Source organism: Rana temporaria, chromosome 2 (assembly GCF_905171775.1).
Source record: "Rana temporaria chromosome 2, aRanTem1.1, whole genome shotgun sequence".
In the NCBI taxonomy this organism is placed as follows: domain Eukaryota; kingdom Metazoa; phylum Chordata; class Amphibia; order Anura; family Ranidae; genus Rana; species Rana temporaria.
In genome coordinates, this window is record NC_053490.1 from 21,804,956 (window position 1) to 21,825,688 (window position 20,733).

Here is a 20,733-nt window from a genome sequence, read left to right on the forward strand (position 1 = left end):
AAAAATAAAATGTATTTATTTATTAATGGCTATGAATATCTGTATTTGTGTGGAGTTCATCTTTAATACTGCAGCAGGCCCAGGCCGGGCAGATGCCGGATTGCTGCTGTTTCGCAGCGCAATATCTTAGGAAGAGAGCACCAGCCAACATAAAATTACAGACAGGAGGTGGATGTGATATATTTACAAATGTCCTGTATATATGAGCATAAAATCTGCATGGCTATCTATGAAAGCATTATCGGCATCATAAAATCTGTTATTCGTTTTCCTTTAACTGGCTTTTACAGCCGTGTCCACAATAGGATCTCTCCCTCTTTATTTGGCAAAATTTTATTTTTATGTATAAAATAAAAGCTCTGTGCTTTTAGGCGAGCGGTAAAAAGCCGTATAAGTAACCCCGCTTACACCCCCCCCCCCCCCTCTTCACAAATCGAATTTCTTCCTTTTAAGGCCATTCGTCAGTTGTCTGCACAGTGGAAATAAACTCAGATGGAAAAATCTGACCCTTTCGTGTTCATAGCCAATTTAGTACTGGTGGAATTACATGCACAATCGGCAACGTCTTTCCGAGCCGGTCAATAATTTACAATGACACGCTCTTAGCTTTAACTTAGAATGAGAGGAGAATGTTTTCTCCCACACCTAAAGTACAATAATCTTCCACGGTAAGAAATTCATCCTGATGTACTGTGGGGTAAAGCAGGCTTTGAATGTGTTCCGAAAGATCCCTACATTATTTATTGGAAATTGGAAACTATTAGTATCAATTGTTAACAAAACGGAAAATACTACTCTTTTCAAGCACTCTGGTGGTCGTTGCCTGCTGGGGAAATTGATCAGTATTTGTGCAGCTAGTGCTGTCAGAGCCCATCATACTTTATAGAGGGAAACTGACGTATGGTGCTCTGGCCGGCTCTCTGAACTCTTGATGTGTGCATAAACTAGACCTGGTATGGTGTGTGTGCCTTACCCAACTCCCCTGCCTTACAAAACAATAGTCAATATAGTGACAATGCCAGGAATGAAAAGGAAAAGAAAGAAGGAAACAGAAGTGAAAGGAAAGGAGAAGGAAAAGCAAAAAGAAAAGGGAAAGAAAAAATATATAAAAAGACAAACAAAAACACACACAAAAAAAAAAGAAGAGGGAAAAACAAGAAAATAAGGAGAAAAGAAAAGGAAAGACAAAGAAATGAAAAAGAGAGATAAAATGAAAAGGAACAATACAGTAGCAAACAGAAGGCAAAAAAAACTGAGGAATGAAAGGAAAGGGGAGAGGAGAGGTGAGGAAAGGAAAGGGGAGAGGGGAGGTGAGGAAAGGAAAGGGGAGAGGGGAGGTGAAGAAAGGAAAGGGGAGAGGGGAGGTGAAGAAAGGAAAAGGGAGAGGAGAGGTGAGGAAAGGAAAGGCGAGAGGAGAGGCGAAGAAAGGAAAGGGGAGAGGAGAGGTGAGGAAAGGAAAGGGTGAGGAAAGGTGAGGAAAGGGTAGAGGTGAGGAAAGGAAAGGGGAGAGGAGAGGAAAGGAAAGAGGAGAGGAGAGGTGAGGAAGGGAAAGGGGAGAGGAGAGGTGAGGAAGGGAAATGGGAGAGGAGAGGAGAGGTGAGGTGAGAAAGGGAAAGGGGAGAGGAGAGGTGAGGAAGGGAAAGAGGGAGAGGAGAGGTGAGGAAAGGAAAGGGGAGAGGAAAGGTGAGGAAAGGAAAGGAGAGGAGAGGTGAGGAAAGGAAACGAGAGGAGAGGTGAGGAAAGGAAACGAGAGGTGAGGAGAGGAGAGGGGAAACGAGAGGTGAGGAAAGGGGCAACGAGAGGTGAGGAAAGGGGCAACGAGAGGTGAGGAAAGGGGCAACGAGAGGTGAGGAAAGGGGCAACGAGAGGTGAGGAAAGGGGAAACGAGAGGTGAGGAAAGGGGAAACGAGAGGTGAGGAAAGGGGAAACGAGAGGTGAGGAAAGGGGAAACGAGAGGTGAGGAAAGGGGAAACGAGAGGTGAGGAAAGGGGAAACGAGAGGTGAGGAGAGGTGATAAAAGAAGAGACTAGAGGAGAGTAAAGAGAAAAGAAAAAAGAGGAGAGGAAAGAAAAAAGAGGAGAGGAGAGAAAAAAAAAGAGGAGAGGAAAGAAAAAAGAGGAGAGCAGAGAAAAAAAAAGAGGAGAGGAGAGGAAGGAAAATAAAAGAGGAGAGGAGAGGATAGGAAAGGTGAAAGGAGGAGAGAAAAGGAAAAAAAGAGGAAATCTAAAAGCAGAAATCAAGGGATTTTGACTACTTACTCATAGAACGTTGTCCATCCATTCTCATTGCTCTTGGTAGCAAGCAGACCAGAGTTTCCATGGTAGGTCATTGAAGCCAACTCATTACCCGGTTCTGAGATACGTTTGAGAGCGCTGTTGGTGCCTATTGTCAACCAGAAGACTTGACCATCGGGCACAACCAGCCAGAGGGGCATCCCAGTGGAATCCCTTCGTATGTTTAGGGTATTTCCATTGTTGTCTGTAATCAGAGTCAGATCACCATCTGCAGTGTAGGTGAAGTTGTAGAGAAAATCTCCAGTGGTAAGGCTTTGGGTATAAAGATGCCGTCCTGTTGTATCGAAAAGATACAGCTCCTGGTCAATAGGAGACGATACCTCATACATGTTCTGGTTGTTGAGGAATGGCTTGTTGGTCCGGATAAACCGGATACGGATATTTCCAAGGTCAGCCACGTACAAGTCGCCATCAGCACATACAGCTAGAGACGATGGAACATTTAGCTTGGCATCCTTGGCGTAACCATCATCTCCTGAAAAGCATTCACAGGTGGCTAATTCATTTTTGCAATCACAGCCGCTCGGCGCACCGGCCACCAATGAGATTTCACCACTGGTGCTAACCTGTCTAATTCTGTTGATTTTCTTTTCATCAGTTTCGGAAATGTACAAGATGCCATTATGAGATACAGCCAAGGCAGTAGCTGCCTCCAAGGTGGCATGGACTGCTACTTTGCTAAGAAGGAAGTGGTCGATGCCAGGAACCTGGCAGTGCATAGGTCTTCCGGCTACAATACGGACTTGGTGATTTTCAGAGATCTGCAACACTACATTGTTGTCGAGAACATAGAGGGAGTTATCCATTGGGTTTACAGCTAAGTCCGTAGGCCATTCAAGTCGAACCTGGAAATAAAATCCAAAGAAACATTTCAGAAAATGAACAAAATTAATCAGTTACTTATAGAACCATTTTGTGCGTTGTTCCAATTACCACCAGTGTAGAAAAAAAACAAGAATGTCGCAACAGTTTACAAATGGCCGCTGCCACTTAATATGAGGTATCCAGTCCCTTTAAATACACTGGATTACAAATTTTCATCTATAAACAGACGCAAGCCAATTTATTTTCAAGCCAATAGTGATTACTCCGATGCAATACTTTCCTTTTAGATAATTGCAATGTTTCTGCAACATTAATGTTTACATTGCACAACTCAAACATTTACAGGCCGCATTAAATAAAATTAGCTCCACTCCAGTCTAATTTCATCTCTCTCATTTTTTTTTAATCTACTTGTTTATTTACTTTAATCAAACCAAAAAAATAATAATTACCGCTTAAATTAGAAATGTCAGTCACTGCCAAGCTCTGATGATTACACAACCTGACAAACTACAAGTGCCAGCACACCTTCCTAGATAGGCAAAAGCAATTTCCAGTTGTCATTCTGTGGAATAACAAGTCCCATTATGCTTGCAGCTTGGCTTGCCAGTTATATGTAAGCAGCCTGGAGCTCTGCAGGGGTGGGGCTTACTAGGTATTGCATTTGCTTGGCAGGTCAAATGCCCTGCGATTTGTATGGTGTCAGGGACTGGGCTGCTTTTGTGTACAGTCCCTTTTGCACAAGGCAGATCTCCTGCATCCCTGCCCGCTCAGTTTATATAGAGCGGACACAGACAAAGCTCAATTTGCTCTACATGGGTAGCTGGGAGTAAACAGACTCTGCTACCCTCCGATTCGATCCGCCTAAACAGAAGAGGATGGACCCACTTCAGTATTTTTTTATTTATTTTTAGTGAACTGGATCAGACCCAGAGGTAGGCGGGTGTAAACTCGCCTGTCTATAGAAATACATTGACCTTTCAATCAGATCTGCCTGAAAAACTGTCAGGCGGACCCGATCGGATAGCCCGTGTGATTTTTGGACTTCGCAAAAATGAGTTTATCACATCCGTTTAGATAATCTGTCAAATAATCTGTTCAGGTCCTAAAATAAATTTGTTTTAATAAATCTCTATTGTTGTTGGAAAATACGGCGGTTAGAACATCAACAATTCTATTTATCATCATTAACTCTACTTAAAGCGGTAGTAAACACACAGATTAAAAAATTTTTTAACCTGTAAGGCAAAAAGGCATAATGAGCATACTAGCTCATTATGAAATACTTACCTTAGAACGAGGCGTCGCACGTAATCCCAGTCCACGCCGAGGGAGCGGACATTTTCCCTCAGCGTGTCTTCCGGGTATCGTGGCTCCGGCGCTATGAGTGGCCGGACCTGTGATGTTGACACTCCCGTGTATCCCGGACTTTCAGCCGAGAAACTCAGAAGCGCATGCGCCGCTCAAGTCAGCGGCTCATTGCAAGGAGGATATCTTCTAACAACCGCTTTAAGGCTACACGCCAATCCTAAGAATTTCAGTGTGTCATTATGTCATGCATCAACTATCAACATAAAATAATACAATTATAATGTGAAGCAATAATTGCTATCAAAGCTATCTTCACCATCTAATTCCCGGGGGGAGGGAATCTAAAATTATCCAGGGGAAAAATAAGGGGGAATGGCCTGGCCACACTTCCAAGTTTGTCAAATAAGAAAGGGACCTATAATATATATATATATATATATATATATATATATATATATATATATATATATATATATATATATATATATATATATATATATATATATATATATATATATATAAAAAATGTAAATGTCTGTATGTATGCATTTGTCTAATACTTCAAAGTATCTGACCCAAAAGGTCAAACAGATATACCTAGGCATCTTTTACGTTTCATTACTCAACACTGCTGCTTAGATCTCTGTAGTGCACACCTGCCCTCAATAGTGGCTGTTATTATTGTATAATCAGAATGCAATAGATGTAGGGTCGGCATGACATGGGTTAAAGTGGTTGTATACCCCCAATGCAGAAGTTGTACCCATAGGTAAAGCCTATAATAAGGCTTACCTATAGGTACTGTAAATTTCGCCTAAACGTGAGCCGTTTAGGAGATATTTGCCTTGTAGTGCGCGGATGATGTCATCGTTGCAGCGCATGCGCTGTGAAGAAACGTCCCTCTGAGTAGTTTCTTCACTAGCAAGTGACAAGGCCGACGCCTCCCACTTGCATGTGTGGTAGCGACGTCACGCGACTAAGGATGAGCTCCAGCCTGTTCGCATCGTACACGTGCAGAGCCCGCCAGGAAGTCTGCATGGCGCTGCGCTAATCACAGCCAGGGAGACATTTCCCGATCTCTGCAGCCGAGCATCGGGACAATGTCTCCCTGGCTGTGGTTAGCGCAGCACCGTGGAGACTTCTTTGTTTTCTAGTGCTTCTGTAGGTAACAGGTTCTCTTTTATAAGAAAAAATGGGCCATTAAAGAATTTTACCACACAGACTGGAGCTATCATATGTCACCTCCGCCTAAATGTGACATTGCCTAAACATAACTAGCTTTTCCCCCTCGGTGGCGGTCTGCCTGCGGTGGGCCCAGCTATCGTCTGGATCGTCTAGTTCTGTCTTTGCTCCCTTCCTGGCTGCCGGCCCTCCGCGCCCCTCCAGTATCAGAACATTACATTGTGCGGTTTTCTCATCAATAATGCATAGCCCCATAGCCAGCAATAATCTTCAGAGCAACGCTTACACTGCAGCTTTGTGCAAGGCTTGCTCTGAACCGGCGGGGGGATGTTCAATTTTTAAACTCTGTTTCTTGTCATCGCTGCCAGTTAAATATTTCATAACCTTCACACCCCCCCTTCAGCACCTCTGAGACCTGACCGCACAACCTCCCTAGTCATAAGTGATAAGATGGAGGATCTCTGGTGTTTCTGGCTGTCATGGAGTGTTACAAGGTCACCTGTCACGCAAAATGACAAAATAAGGCAGATAGAGGTTATCCTGGTTAAATGCTGGATTCCGGGCAAACTGATTAAATACTTATAAGGGAGCCGTTTAATCTGTCAAAGGATATGTATTTCTGTCCATCCAGTTTTGTGATCAACACAGCTCAGTCCTGTCAGGCAAACCAGAAGACCTGAATTTTCCAGATGCAGTTAGGTACCAGTTAAGAGGTCTTATCCCTCCTCCCAACCTGTGATTGGACAGTGAAAGGAGAAGCAGCAGACTAATGAGCCCATCCTTCTGTCCACTCTGCTCAGTCTCTACTACTATTGGCATGTTCTCTGTTATTACATTGGCACTGTGAAAACCGGATTGCGAAGGTCTGCTGTACAGGGTCTGCAAGAGGCTGCTATCAGGTCAAAATCAGGTACTTGCACTGCTGGATTTAAAGTGGTTGTACAGGGTAAGCCTACATGGTTTAGGAGATATTTACAATGTTCCCGTAGGCCGATGTCTTCTGCGCACGCGCCAATGTATTCGGCTGTGCCCTTTCTAAAGGGGTCATGCCGTGACTGGTGGCTCCCAAAGGCAGAGGCACGATGGGACTTGAAGTTCCGCAACAGCTGGAGGGCCACAGGTTGAGCACACGTGATGTGAAAATCAGGGGTGCCCAACCTTTTGAAGAGCGAGGGCCACTTAAGCAATTTGGTAACCAGTCGCAGGCCACAACGAGCGGAGCGGGTGGATGACAGGCAATGGCTACTCTATAGGTCCTCCAATCCGCCCAGATGGAAGGGGGCGAATTCCCTTTTGTTTTTCGGATTGGAGGTAGGCGGGTGTGAACGAACATCTGTCGCTCTGTAGAGGTGAATTGAGGGTCCCATTTGGTCGGGCTGATCGTGTGAAAAGGGCCCAAGACTGCTTTCACACTGATGTGCTGCGGTTTACCCACAACGCGGGTACAGCATAGTGCACCTGTGTCTATCCTGAGGGTTAAGTGAACTTTGCCATAGACTCCGCCTGTGGCAAAAGCCGGCACTGTAGCGAAAGCATCGGCTTATGGAGCTCTGCTCCGCAGCCACTTTCTTCCTGTACCACCAGCTTCATTTACAACACTGATGCTGCAGCATGGCGGATTGGCAACCTACAATCTGGGCTTGCCAACCCACCATTCCAGAGCAGGAGGTCGTGGGCCACATCAGAGGGCTCCGTGGGCCATCTGTGGCCCCCGGGCCACTGGTTGGCCACCCCTGGTGTGAATGATCTGGTTCTTGGGCAGGCAGCTTCTCCACCCCAAAGGATCCCCAGTCTCCTTGGCCTGTAGTGTAATATAACGAGAAGGCATATTGAAGTGCCACACCACTGCGGTAAGAGGTCCAGATGTGACTTTAGTCCATTAAAAAAAGTAGCCACAGCCTTTCAGGGGTCCAGGCGCCCCTTCATCAGCCTACTGCTGATAAGTCCTAAGCTTGTAATTCACACTGGAAACTAAACAAAATGTAGGTCCAGTTTGCTTCTGGTTTGTTCACATTGTTGGCAGCTAAACCCTGATGAAGAAAGTGCTTGGACCCCCGAAAGGTGTTGGCCACTTTTTTGGATTGTACCCCTGACTTTTAATGGAATAAATTTGTATGTGGACCTCTTGGCAGTGGTGTGTTGCTTCAATTTCAGTTCTCAGACCATTGAAGGAAGGTAAGTGTTGCAGACTTTAGTGTCCTGAGTATGGAGCTGATCCCTTAGGAGCCAGTGGAGCAATAATGTGCAGGCATGGCCAGGGCAGTGAAGACTTGCACCACTGGAAGTAGACAAACGGTGTTAGGCCGCGTACACACGGTCGTTCCAAACCGATGAGAATGGTCCGACGGGCCATTTCCATCGGTTCACCGCTGAAGTGGTCTGATGTGCGTACGCACCATCGTTCCAAAAACCGATCGGGTCAGAACGCGGTGACGTCAAACACACAACGTGCTGAATAAAACGAAGTTCAATGCTTCCAAGCATGCGTCGCCTTGATTCTGAACGTGCGCGGGTTTTGAACCAATGCTTTCTGTACTAACCATCGGTTTGGACCGATCGGGCAGCGGGCCATTGGTTTGATTTTAAAGCATGTTTTAAAATTTTGGACCGAAGGACAACAGACCGATGGGCTATACACACCGTCGGTTTGGACCGATGAAACTGAACCTCGGTCCATTCTCATCGGTTTTGTCCGACCGAGTGTACGCGGCCTTAGACTTGAGCTAGTATCCACTTGAGGAGGGGGAATAGTGGGTTAGTTTGGGGCTAAGGAAGGGGGCAAAAAAGTATAAAGGCACTTTGGGCCAGATTCACAAAAGAGATATGCCGCGTAAAATTAGGGCTGAGCCCTAGTTGTCCTAAGCCATGTTAAGTATGGCCGTCGTTCCCGCCTCGAAATTTAAAAATCAACGTCGTTTGCGTAAGACGTCCGTGAATGGCGGTGGACGCCATTTACGTTAACGTCTAAGCAAATGACGTTGGTGCGACGTCATTTAGCGCAATGCACGTCGGGTAATTTACCCGACGGAGCATGCGCAGTATGCTCGGCGCAGGAACGCGCCTAATTTAAATGGTGCCCACCCCATTTGAATTGGGCGGGCTTGCGCCGAGCGCATTTACGATACACCGCCGCAAGTTTACAGGTAAGTGTTACGAGAATCAGGCACTTACGCTGTAAACCTGCGGCGGTGTAACGTAAATCACATATGTTACGCTGCCCAGGAGCAACATAATTATATGTGAATCTGGCCCTTTGTTTTAGTGCACTTATCCATTAAGCAGATTACAATCATATGTACAAGTTCACATAAAAGAAAAAAACTTTCCTTCTAAAAGCTTTGCTACAGATCGACTAGCAATTTATCTTTACTGGCGTTCTAAATTGTCGGCGTGTGTCGTTCAGCAGCCGGATCCAAAAGGAGGAGTGGACTTTTCAGCACTAGATGAAACAGCTTGCCTTAAACTATACCCTTCCCCATCCAGACTTATCTGTAGTCTAATAAGCAAAAACAAACGCCAACTTGTTTTTTGATCCTGAGCTCTTTAAAGCACAGCATGACTCCGACTGCAACTAATTTGCAATCTGATACGACCCAAATCCTCTTACATTTCGGTTGCTGCAAATTTTAGCATATAGGAAAGGGGGGGGGGGGGGGGGACTTCGCAGAGCCAGTTCATCTGGTTCACTTTGTCAAACCCAAAGATCAAACCGAACGTTGCGACGCAAGCGTACCTGGGAAATGTCCATGACGGAGTCGCAGCTCAGCGGTCTGGCCGAGGTCAGGTCGTTGGAGCCGAGCAAAGTGGAGATGATGCCGTTTTGGTCGATTCGGCGTATCATGGTGCCGTCGACAAAGTAGATGAGGCCAAACTTGTCAACGGTGATGCCTGGAGAGGGAGAGAGTGAGGTTAGATTGCGAGCTCGGAAAGCAAAATTAAAAAATTTAGCAACATTTTAAATGGGAAATATCTGTCAAGATATAAAATTAAAGTCTCTCTTCAAGAAGTTACAATTTGCATTTCCTAGATGTAGAACATATGCAGCGTTACACAATTTTCCAAGCTAGTAGTCTCTTCATTACGACCATACACATTCAAGGAGGGATGCATTAATGCATGCTTACGAATAAATGTTATTGAACACAGCAATTTCTGCACAGAACGCTCACTGGCTAAGTGGTTAGCACTTCTGCCTAACAGCAATAGGGTCATCAGTTCAAATCCCAACCATGGCACTACCTGCCTGAAGTTCCCTCTGTGCCTACATGGGTTTTCCTCCCACACTCCAAAGACATGCTATGCTGATGAATTAATTGGCTCTTGTCTATATTGGCCCAATAATGAGAATGTATGAATGTGAGTTAGGGACTGTAGATTGCAAGCTCCCTGAGGGCAGGGACTGATAAGAACGTAAGCGGCAATGATAGGTGGAACTGATGGGTGGCATTGATGAGCACTGATAGGCAGCATTGATGGCCACTGATGAGGAGGCACTGATAGGCGGCATTGATGAGCACTGATAGGCATCACTGATAAGCTGCACTGGTAGACAGCATTGATGAGCAATGATAGGCAGCACTCATAGGCTCCGATAGGCGGCATAGATGAGCACTGATAGGTGACACTGATGGGCAGAACTGATGGGCAGCATCGATGAGCACTGATAGGAGGTACTGATAGGTGGCATTGATGGGCATTGAGCACTAATAGTCAGCACTGATAGACACCATTGAGGTGGCACCGATGAGCACCAATAGGCAGCATTGATGAGCGATCATACGTGGCACCGATAAGCGGAATTGATGGGTGGCATTATTGAAGAGCACCGATAGGCAGCATTAATGATCAGGGAACCAATTTATTAGTGTAAACAATTTACGGACATTGGTGCCTCTCCTTTCCCCACTCAGACACAGCATGGGAGGAAAGAGCTGGCGATAACCAGCAAGTTTGTTTACATGCGGTCAGCTGATCGCATGGTAAAGGGCCGCTGTGATTGTGCTGGGTGCACATCCCTGGGGAGATGCAGGGTTCTAGGAGGATGTCCATGGACTCCCTCACAAAATTGGAAGCTCAGATGGAAGAGGGGGGGGGGGGAGAGGGGGGCCCATTATGGTTTCTTGCACCAGGGCTCTGAAGGTTCTAGTTACACCTCTGGCCCCAACCAGAGCGCTAGCTGGTCCTGGGAGTGATAGTCTGCAAGCAAGCGTATGCTCTGGAAGTGAAGAAAAGAGGTTGTATATACCGGAGGTGTAAATAGTTCAGTCCCTAAATTTCCTATCTTCAATCAAGTGGGCATCCCATATGCACCCTGGGCCAGATTCACAAAAGAGATACGATGGCGTATCTCCTGATACGCCCTCGTATCTCTGTGATCCGCCCGTCCTAACTATGCGGCTGATTCATAGAATCAGTTACGCATAGATAGCCCTAAGATCCGACAGGTGTAATTGTTTTACACTGTCAGATCTTAGGATGTAATTCTATGCCGGCCGCTAGGTGGCGAGGCCATTGCGGTCGGCGTAGAACATGCAAATGACTAGTTACGGCGATCCACCAACGTCCGTGTTACCCGTCGCTCTAACTTTACGTCGTTTCCGTCGAGATACGCGTCGTAAAATTAGGGCTGAGCCCTAGGTGTTCTAAGCCATGTTAAGTATGGCCGTCGTTCCCGCGTCGGAATTTAAAAAATCACGTCGTTTGCGTAATTTGTCTGTGAATGGCGCTGGACGCCATTTATGTTAACGTCTAAACAAATGACGTCCGTGCGACGTCATTTAGCGCAATGCACGTCGGGTAATTTTAGGGACGGAGTAACTGAGTACTAAGATTTGTAGGTAAAGTTGATCCGGGGTAAATCCGATTGCCTCTCGGGGGATCAGGAAGGAATTTTTTCCCCTGTTGTAGCAAATTGGATCATGCTCTGCTGGGTTTTTTTGCCTTCCTCTGGATCAACTGTGGGTATGGAGTTGGGTGTATAGGATTTTACTGTGTTTTTTATTTTGTTTTTTTATTTTTTGTGGTTGAACTGGATGGACTTGTGTCTTTTTTCAACCTGACTAACTATGTAACTATGCGCAGTACGTTCGGCGCGGGTACGCGCCTAATTTAAATGGCGCCCGCCCCATTTGAATTAGGCGGGCTTGCGCCGAGCGGATTTACGTTACACCGCCGCAAGTTTACAGGTAAGAGCTTTGTGAATCAGGCACTTACGCTGTAAACCTGCGGCGGTGTAACGTAAATGGGATACGTTACGCTGCCGTGGAGCAACGTAAATTTATCTGAATCTGGCCCCTTATACCTATCCAAGTTCTGTTCCTCTAATAAAACAAAGTACAAGGACTGTTTCTTGACTGAAGTGTGTCTGGAAATTCATGCGCCTGGCGGTGCAGGGTAGAAGATGAACCACAATCATCAGCAGCCCCTGCGGGGTGTACCGCTACATATATATGCCATTAAATGCCTCAAAGCCCTCTGGAAGAATCCAATAAACGAACAGGAAAAATGACCGCTGAATTCACTTATATCTTTGACCACATACAATATAAATGTAATAATTATTTATTTCTCGACTCCCCGTGTTATTCTTCTTTGCAGCACTGAAGACAGAAGTAAAGGATATTACAAAAGACAGTTTAAATATAAGTTGTTCTCTCTCCCTTTGACATAAAGCAACGTCGTTTAATTGCGGTGTTAATTGTCATCGTGTGATTACTGCTGTCAGAGTTTTCAGCACATTACGATTTGAATGACTTAACTGCGAATGGAGCCGACAACAAGAAACAAGTCCTTCCCCAGGCTGCACTAATGATAATGCAGGCAACACAGCATGGTCTGAACTGGGAATCTGGTCCAACATGTAGGACCATGGACTGGTGAGCGCTGGTGATGGCCGCCAGTTCAATCAAATGTTTGGATGGAGGTGGGAAGAGAGGGCGACGCTCTAAGCCTCAGAAAAAAACAGGAAGTCGCGAGGATGTGTATTTTTTTCTTCCCTGCATTTCCTAACATGATAAATAATTCCTTCACATCTAAGATATGTTAGAGGCTCAAAGATTAATGCAAGATCAACTCTCTGTTCATATAATTAATCTACTGGAAGACAAAACTGGAAAGTGCAATGAAATTAATTATCCATCGCAAAAAAAAAAAAAAAAAAACGATACAAAATATATGGCCCGGATTCACATACATCGCCGCATATTTATGCCGCCGTAGTGTATCTCTTTTACGCTACGCAGGCGCAGCGCACAGATGCAAGCACAGTATTCACAAAGCACTCGCCCCCAGTCGCTTCCTCAGCGTAAGCCAGCGTAGGTGGAAGTGGGCGTGAGCCATGCTAATGAGGCGTGACCCCATGTAAATGAAGGACTGAGCGTCATAAAGTGACGAATAACGTATGGTGCATGCGCCATCCCGTGGACGCATCCCAGTGCGCATGCTCAGAATCACGTCGAAACAACTGCCTAAGATACGTCGACGACGTGAACGTAACCTATGCCTAGCCCTATTCACATACTACGTAAACGACGTAAAATACGACGGCTGTGTTCCCTGGTCCATACCTTTGCATGACTTGTGCCTCCTATATGGGGAATAACTTTACGCCGGATGGAGGACTTACGCAAAGCGAGTATATTATGCGCCGGGCGCAAGTACGTTCGTGAATCAGTGTATCTCCCTCATTTGCATAGGTGAATAGGAAATCAATGGGAGTACCACTTGCGGCCAGCGTAAATATGCGCTAACGATATGCCGGCGTAGGAAAGATACGTCGTTAGGATGAAGCCTATTTTCAGGCGTATCTAGTTTTGTGGGCACGGCGCACAGATACGACGGCGCATACTTACACTTACGCGTATTCACAAAGCACTTACGCCGGATTCACAAAGCACTTACGCCGACGTATCTCCAGATACGCCGCGTAAGTGTAAGTATGCGCCGTGCCCATAAACTGATATACGCCTGAAAATAGGCTTCATCCGACCGACGTAACTTTTCTACGTCGTCGTATCGTGGGCGCATATTTATGCTGGGCGCATTTGCCGCTCCCATTGATTTTATATGCACATATGCAAATAAGGGAGATACGCCGATTCACAAACGTAGTTGCGCCCAGCGCATAATATACGCGGTTTGCGCAAGGTGTACGTCCGGCGTAAAGTTATTCCCCATATAGGAGGCGCAACTCATGCAAAGGTATGGACCAGGGAACACAAGCCGTCGTATCTTTTGTCGTTTACGTTGTACGTGAATATGACTAGGCGTAGGTTACGTTCACGTCGTAGGCAGTGATCTATCGTATCTTAGGAAGTAGTTCCGACGTGATTCTGAGCATGGGCACAGGGATGCGGCCACGGGACGGCGCATGCACCGTTCATTTTAAGTACTTCTATGACGCTTGGCCCATCATTTGCATGGGGTCACGCCTCATTAGCATGGCTCATGCCCACTTCCACCTACGCTGGCTTACGCCGAGGAAACCCAGTGTATCTTTAACAGCGAGTGGGAGCAAGTGCTTTGTGAATCCAGTGCTTGCCTCTGTGCGCTGCGCCGGCGCATCGTAAAAGAGATACGCTATGGCGGCATAAATATGCGCCGATGTATGTGAATCCGGACCAGAATCTTTAATATGATCCATATAAAATACAATAACTGTATCTATAAAGGAAAGAATAGGAAAAAAGGCCTGCAATCTATTAATCTTAAAACGTGGATAAATAATGACACGGGACAGGGCACTGCAATATCGAGTTCCTTAATCCTGAGACTTTCTGCTCTGGACCCGCGTCACGGTTCGCTGCCATGACAAAGTCTTTGCGGAGAACTTTTTCCTGAAAACGATCCCTTTGGAAATAGAGATTCAGAACGTGCAATTTTGCATATGGAGGAGACATTAGCTGTGGACAAGGAGTACAATTAAATTATGAAAATGTAGTCGAGGCTTCATATGGCTTGATTTAAAAGGCACTTGTGGTTTGGGAATGATTGAAGACAGCTATGTCAAGAGATTTTCTTTTTTTTTTGGCGGGGAAGGAACAGTTTATGGTGCATTAAGTACATCTTTTTGTATGCTAATGTGAGTCCTCCTGGCATTTTGTGAAGAAACTGACTGAAAACCTGAGAAATAAACCTTGCTGGATCAGATCTACGCCTTATGACCCATAAAAGAGGTAAACAGGCCCAAATATAGGAATTTTGCACTCACCATGAAGTCCATTGAGGGACACAGGAAGTCATTAACTGTTGGGTTATACTGCACACTACTACATACTAAACTGGCAAATGAAAAATCTTTGGGATAGCCTAGGAAAACCTCTTCTACTATGAGTACGGCTTTGTAGCAAGCAGTACCAAGAGCATGATCATAAACGTAAAGGGGTGAGACCTGTTTTCCTTAAAAAGGGTTGTAAAGGTTTGTTTATTTTCTAAATAGATTCCTTTAAGCTAGTGCATTGTTGGTTCATTTACCTTTTCCTTCGATTTCCCTTCTAAATATTTTTTTTTCTGTGTCTGAATTTCTCACTTCCTGTTCCTCCTCAGTAAGCTTGCCCCCATCATCCGAGCCATTCTGGCTGGGGGTTAGTCAGCATGCTCGCCCCCCTCCCTTGGGACTACATCCCTGCATGGAGATGTCGTGAACACAGCGTCTCTCTGCAGGGATGTAGTCAAAAGCAAGGGGGGTGAGAACGCAAACTAACCCCCAGCCAGAACGGCTCGGATGACGGGGGCAAGCTGGTAAGTGAACCAACAATGCACTAGCTTAAAGGAACCCATTTAGAAAATAAAAAACAAACCTTTACAACACCTTTAATGGCCCTTTGCACTCAAAGGTAGCACTAACCAAACCGCTGCTTTCAAACCCAAAAAGCAGCAAAAGGCTGAATTTTACCTACTGGATCTCAATAGGACCTGCTGCAGGCAAAACGTGTGAAAAGCAACTTCAAAATGGTCTCCAGTAAAAGCCTAATTTTTTATTTATTTTTTATCAGTACAGTTCATGGTACTTACAGTGAATAAGAAGTGTCCTTTGTGTTGGTGGCTTCTGTCTTAGTTGAAATCGTCCATCCCATCGGGCTCTCATCAGGAGTGCCAACTTTGCCTGCCCTTTCTACTCCATTCATAGAAGCTGTGGTAGAGATCCAGCAATGAAAAGTTCTCTATGAATGGAAGAGGTGGACCTTTCATTCATCCTCCCGTCCTCTATTCATAGAGCACAAATTTCCTTTCTAGAAGCTATAGTACAGCTTCTGTGATTGGAGGAAAGGAGCTGAAAGAGTAGAGCATAGTCGACAGTCTTGACAAGTGCCTTTAACATGTTCAGCGGCTGTATAAACCCTGCAGTATTGGAAGGTTATGAGGTTGGTGGGCAAAGGATGGAATATTACCAATGCAAGGAACACGTCTCATTCAATGTAAGCAGTGTTCTTGTGCGAATTAGAAGCAAAATAACTAAACGCAGGCTAAGTATGAATCCCTTTAGGTAGGATTGATGTGAGCTTCAATTGCACAATTGCAGGAAGATAACACCCATCTATGCAAGTCCATAAGAAGCCACCAGGTACCCATATTGGAAATATCAGTCTTACATGGAGATACAGTAAGAGGCTTTTCAAATGCAGTTATAATGAGCAGCTACATTTCTGGAACTTGTGAAGCCAGCATTACCTCTAGGATTGTTGAGTGAAGCTTCCGTGGCTTTCCCACCATCTCCGCAACGCGTGTCATCAAACGGAAGGCACTGATCCCCTGTCCCGGCCACCACTTCTGAATTCTTCACAATGTCCTTCACCACTGTGGTAGACTTGACCTTGTAGACCCGGCGGCTGTTGGTGTCAGAGAGAAGGATGGCGCCCGTGACTGGGTCTGTGGCCAGGTAATATTTGTGTGACGGGCTGTGGCTGCAATAAGTTAAAGGAACACGTAAGGATTGGGATCTGGAGACACAATGATATCACCAACATTTGACCTCATAATTTTCTATATTACAAAGAAATACCAAAAATATTTGCCCCTGGGATTTTATAGATTTTTCTTCTAATCTTATGGATTTATCTAGACACTCTACCAGCAACATCAAACTCCAAATGAAGTGAACTTTGTTTCATGAAACCGATTGAGATTGTGATATTTTCCACCATCTGGAGTTGTCATACAACTGTATTTTGTACTCTAGCATGAAGAAATGTATACCTATATTTTGGAGCAATCGTATGCAATATCTCTGCCTTGCTTTGGTGCACTTCTCTGTTTTTAACATCTGTATTGGATTTTTGTAATAAAGAATATGACCTTTTATATTTTATATGTTCTACTTGCCTTTTGACCTTAATAAAATCCGAGGGGGCAAATATTTTTGGTATTTCATTGTAGGTGTATCTACGGGATGGAGGTAATTACGCCTCTGTGGTAGGTATTGTACATATATCATTTTCTCTCTGCCTTTGTAGTGAAAGACTCCAACAAATATAGAACATGATTTAATTTTTTATATAAAGCATAAAAAATGTATTTAAATCTGCTAGAATGTAACAATGTCTTTGCAGTCCAGGGACCTCGCCTGTGGAATGCACTACCAACCACCATCCGACTGGAGTTGGACCACTTGGCCTTCAGGAGAAAGATTAAAACCCATCTCTTCTGAGGTCAAGGGGTTCCTTACCCATGAAATGGATACAGCGCCCAGAGGCGATTCAGTTCGCATGTGTTGCGCTTTACAAGTCTCTCTCTCTCTACCCGATCACCACATGCAAGCTGAAAGGGAAATAACTCTTCACAAGGTGGAAGTTTTTGCTGGGAGACTGAGAGAGAATCTAAAGTGTTGTGATTGTCCCAGGAATAAGAGGCAAGGGGCATGACATGTGAAGAACAGATACCTCCAGTTATTACACCACCTGATCTACCATAACCTCTCCAACTCCCTTTAATTGCCCTAAAAAACATGTGAACAAATTGTGGAGTAAAATGGCCTTGCGGACTTTTATTTAAAAAGTACTAAGATTAAAATAAATAACAATTTTAAACAACATCAGGCAAAACTTTTCGTCCATATCTTGGTGGTCAACGACATCCAACTTTGTTACTGGGACAAAACTTCTTTAACTTAGGCCGCCAGTTGCAAGACATCGACTCAGAGGCGGTACACATAATCCGCAGTGACCTACATTTTACCCCTTCCTGGTTAAACCCTAGTTAACCAGAAGGTACCCGATAACCCCATACCACAGATGGGTACAACCATTTTAATATATTCTAGTCTTTTTCTCCTCCTCCAGAGACCCACCACAGCACAAGCAGTCCCGACAGCCTAAAATGCAGCCCCCCACCTTAAAACATAGGGCGGGTGGGTGGGAAGCTTCTTCCTCTAAATACCGACTGACTCCTCGCCACTTCCTCCTCCCTCAAAACGTACCCAGGGACCCTCCTCAGCCCTAGAACACCCCCTTTTTCTTAAAGGGGGAACTACCTGTTTCGACCCTGTCATGATGTCCCCTGCTCCTATTTCTTCCCTTCTTTGCTCTGGGACTCCATTTCCAACTGAGACACCTATTCTAAGCGGTATGAAACCACACAGGCTGCATTCTGGGGACACTTAAATACTCGTGTTCCAAAGCCGGGCTTTTCATACCGCTAAGGTCAGAGGTGGGTTTTAATCTTCATTTGGAAAGATATCCACCAATTTCCTGTTGTGTCCCTGTAGACAGGAAATGCAAGAAAAGAAAATCTCCTTGCTACTCTTATCCAACGCTATCCTAAAACACTGGCTGGATTTCTAATTCAATGCCAACTAAAAACTATTAAAACCATTTCTATGAAAAAAAGCTCAGTGGCCTTCTAACGGCTGTGTGTAATTTTAGCAAATAATCAAAAGGACGGTGTGATGTCTGAACGCAAATAATTTTAAGGATAAACAAGCCGTTACAACACAAAATAACAGAGACAGCTGGAATAGAGTAATTAAACTGATATACAAGACCACAACAGAACCTCCCTGAGACTAAACAGGATCACGCAGAGTTTTATTGTACATGAACTAGACTTCGGAGTGTACAAGAGATTTGACTTCTGAAACTAGGTGAACTTGATAAATCCCACAACAGTATTTAAACAACTTCCTGAGCACACCGACACAAATGGAGTTCAGCGAGGGTTGAAACCACACAGGCTGCATTCTGGGGACACTTAAATACTCGTGTTCCAAAGCCGGGCTTTTCATACCGCTGCGTCCTAACCTTCTAAAGGCCTCAAGATGAGTAATAGGAAAATTATTAGGCAAAGTGAATGCGATTTGCTCTGTACTCTGGCTGATTTTAGTGTGACAGTGAGGCTTTTTAGGCTTAGAAATGATCTGTCCTTGGTATATTATTCATCCATTAATTTAAGTTATGGATGTTCTTATACATTTTATTAACTTAAAGCTCAACTCCAGACTAAGTACATATTGGCTACATACAAGAGAGATGTCTAGTCTTACAGGAATGTCTGCGGTTCCTGAGGAACCAGCCAAAGGTCGCTTAGTGGGTGGCCTAAATGGCTTTCTCCCACCCAGCATCCCTTCATTGAAAAGCCATAGGAGCCAGGTGAAAACTTTTCGGCTGAATGGCGCTGCATCCAATCACATGCAGACACTATTCAGGTATAAATGGGCACGGTTGGAAATTTGTCCATCTATATTTTAACGGAGAGTAAGGGAGGGTTAACACATTTTTTTTTTCACCATCTGTGTCCTGTTGCGGAGATTTCTCTTTACTTCCTTTCCCATAGCCAAACGGAAAGTGAGAAAAAATTCCTGCAAATTAAGGGAATTCCTTGGGAACCCCCAAGGTCATCATAACTAGTGTCCCCATTGGAAGACGTCCTCTCTTACTTTTCTGAAGACAACCCAAAAGTTGGGATTCTCTTTCACTTTCAATGATAATGGTAAACAGGACAAACAGAGACGATAAATTTCCTTAACGGGTTTGCCTTTAGTTTAAATTGGTCATAAGTAACACAAGATGCTCCAAATGTTGACTAAAAAACAAACGGTGCTATTCCTTGCCTTGGGATTTGTTTTACCATCAGAATTTAGCTGCCTTAACACCTACTCTCTCGCCGTAAACAACGGTCAGAACTTTGAGGGACCTGTGAAATGCTTAACTCATCCTCGGCAAATAGCCGAATTTCCAAAACACTGTGCGACCAACGCTGACTGGGAGCATCCATCGGTCTACTCACCTAATACACTGCTAGTCAAGACTGGTGGATTTCATAGTAGTGATTTTCTAATGACAAGGAAATATTACACCCATCCATCAATATTTCTTAAATAAACGGCGAAGGAGCTAAGTACCCATGAAAGACACATTGTAATCGAGGGTTTAATATTTCAGCTCATTGCCATTTCAGAGAGGTGGGAAAAACGAGAAGCAGCGCCCTCATCAATCACGTCCTACGGTAGATATCGCAGTGAACCGGGCAATTAAGCAGCCGTCCTCCGTTTAAAATTAGGGGATTCCAACCATAAGGGGCCTGACTGACGTAACCATCCCATCCTTCCTTCTATACATAACGGCATGCAGGATGCTAATCTGGTGACAAAGTGGGTTACGCCAAGACCCACACAGGGGTATCACAATCTCTACTGATGATTAATTACATATGGACACATCTCAACAGCATAAACTCCTTCTACAATTAAAAGGAACATATTTAGAGCAAGTACATGCTTTGAATTATTGCACATTAAAAAAAAAACAGCATAGTTGAAAGAAGTTCACTTTAAATATATATTTTTAGATGTTTGCTCTTCATTATTTTTGCTACCGTAGTTCTATTAAAGATAGAGATTTGCAAAGCAGCCACTAGAGGGAGTGCAATAACTGACTCATTCAACCTTCACTGAGATACCAGCCACACAGGGAGAGCATTGTTTTCAATGAGCCAACTGACTCTATTAGGTAGATTCAGAGAGATTGGCCTAAAATTAGGACGGCCTAGCCTAGTCTTTTTAGGCTACACCGCCTTAAATTATTTAGGTTAAAAGTGATTCTCAAACCACTTACCTTCAAATTTTAGGCGGCGTAGCCTAAAAAGAGCGGGCGTAAGCACGCCTAATTCAAATGACTGGGAGGGGGGCGTG

The 20,733-nt window shown here is 44.6% G+C and overlaps 1 protein-coding gene across 1 annotated transcript in view; it reads right to left on the bottom strand.

Moving 5' to 3' along the window:
- The window catches only part of LOC120928194 (teneurin-4), a 307,285-nt gene that overhangs the window by 29,880 nt on the left and 256,672 nt on the right, over window positions 1-20,733 (bottom strand). Inside the window, exons 19-21 of the mRNA XM_040339303.1 lie at window positions 16,281-16,513; window positions 9,346-9,500; window positions 2,259-3,139 (exon numbers count right to left, since the gene is read on the bottom strand). Coding sequence (XP_040195237.1) covers window positions 2,259-3,139; window positions 9,346-9,500; window positions 16,281-16,513 — 1,269 coding nt within the window. The remainder of the gene's footprint in view (window positions 1-2,258; window positions 3,140-9,345; window positions 9,501-16,280; window positions 16,514-20,733) is intronic.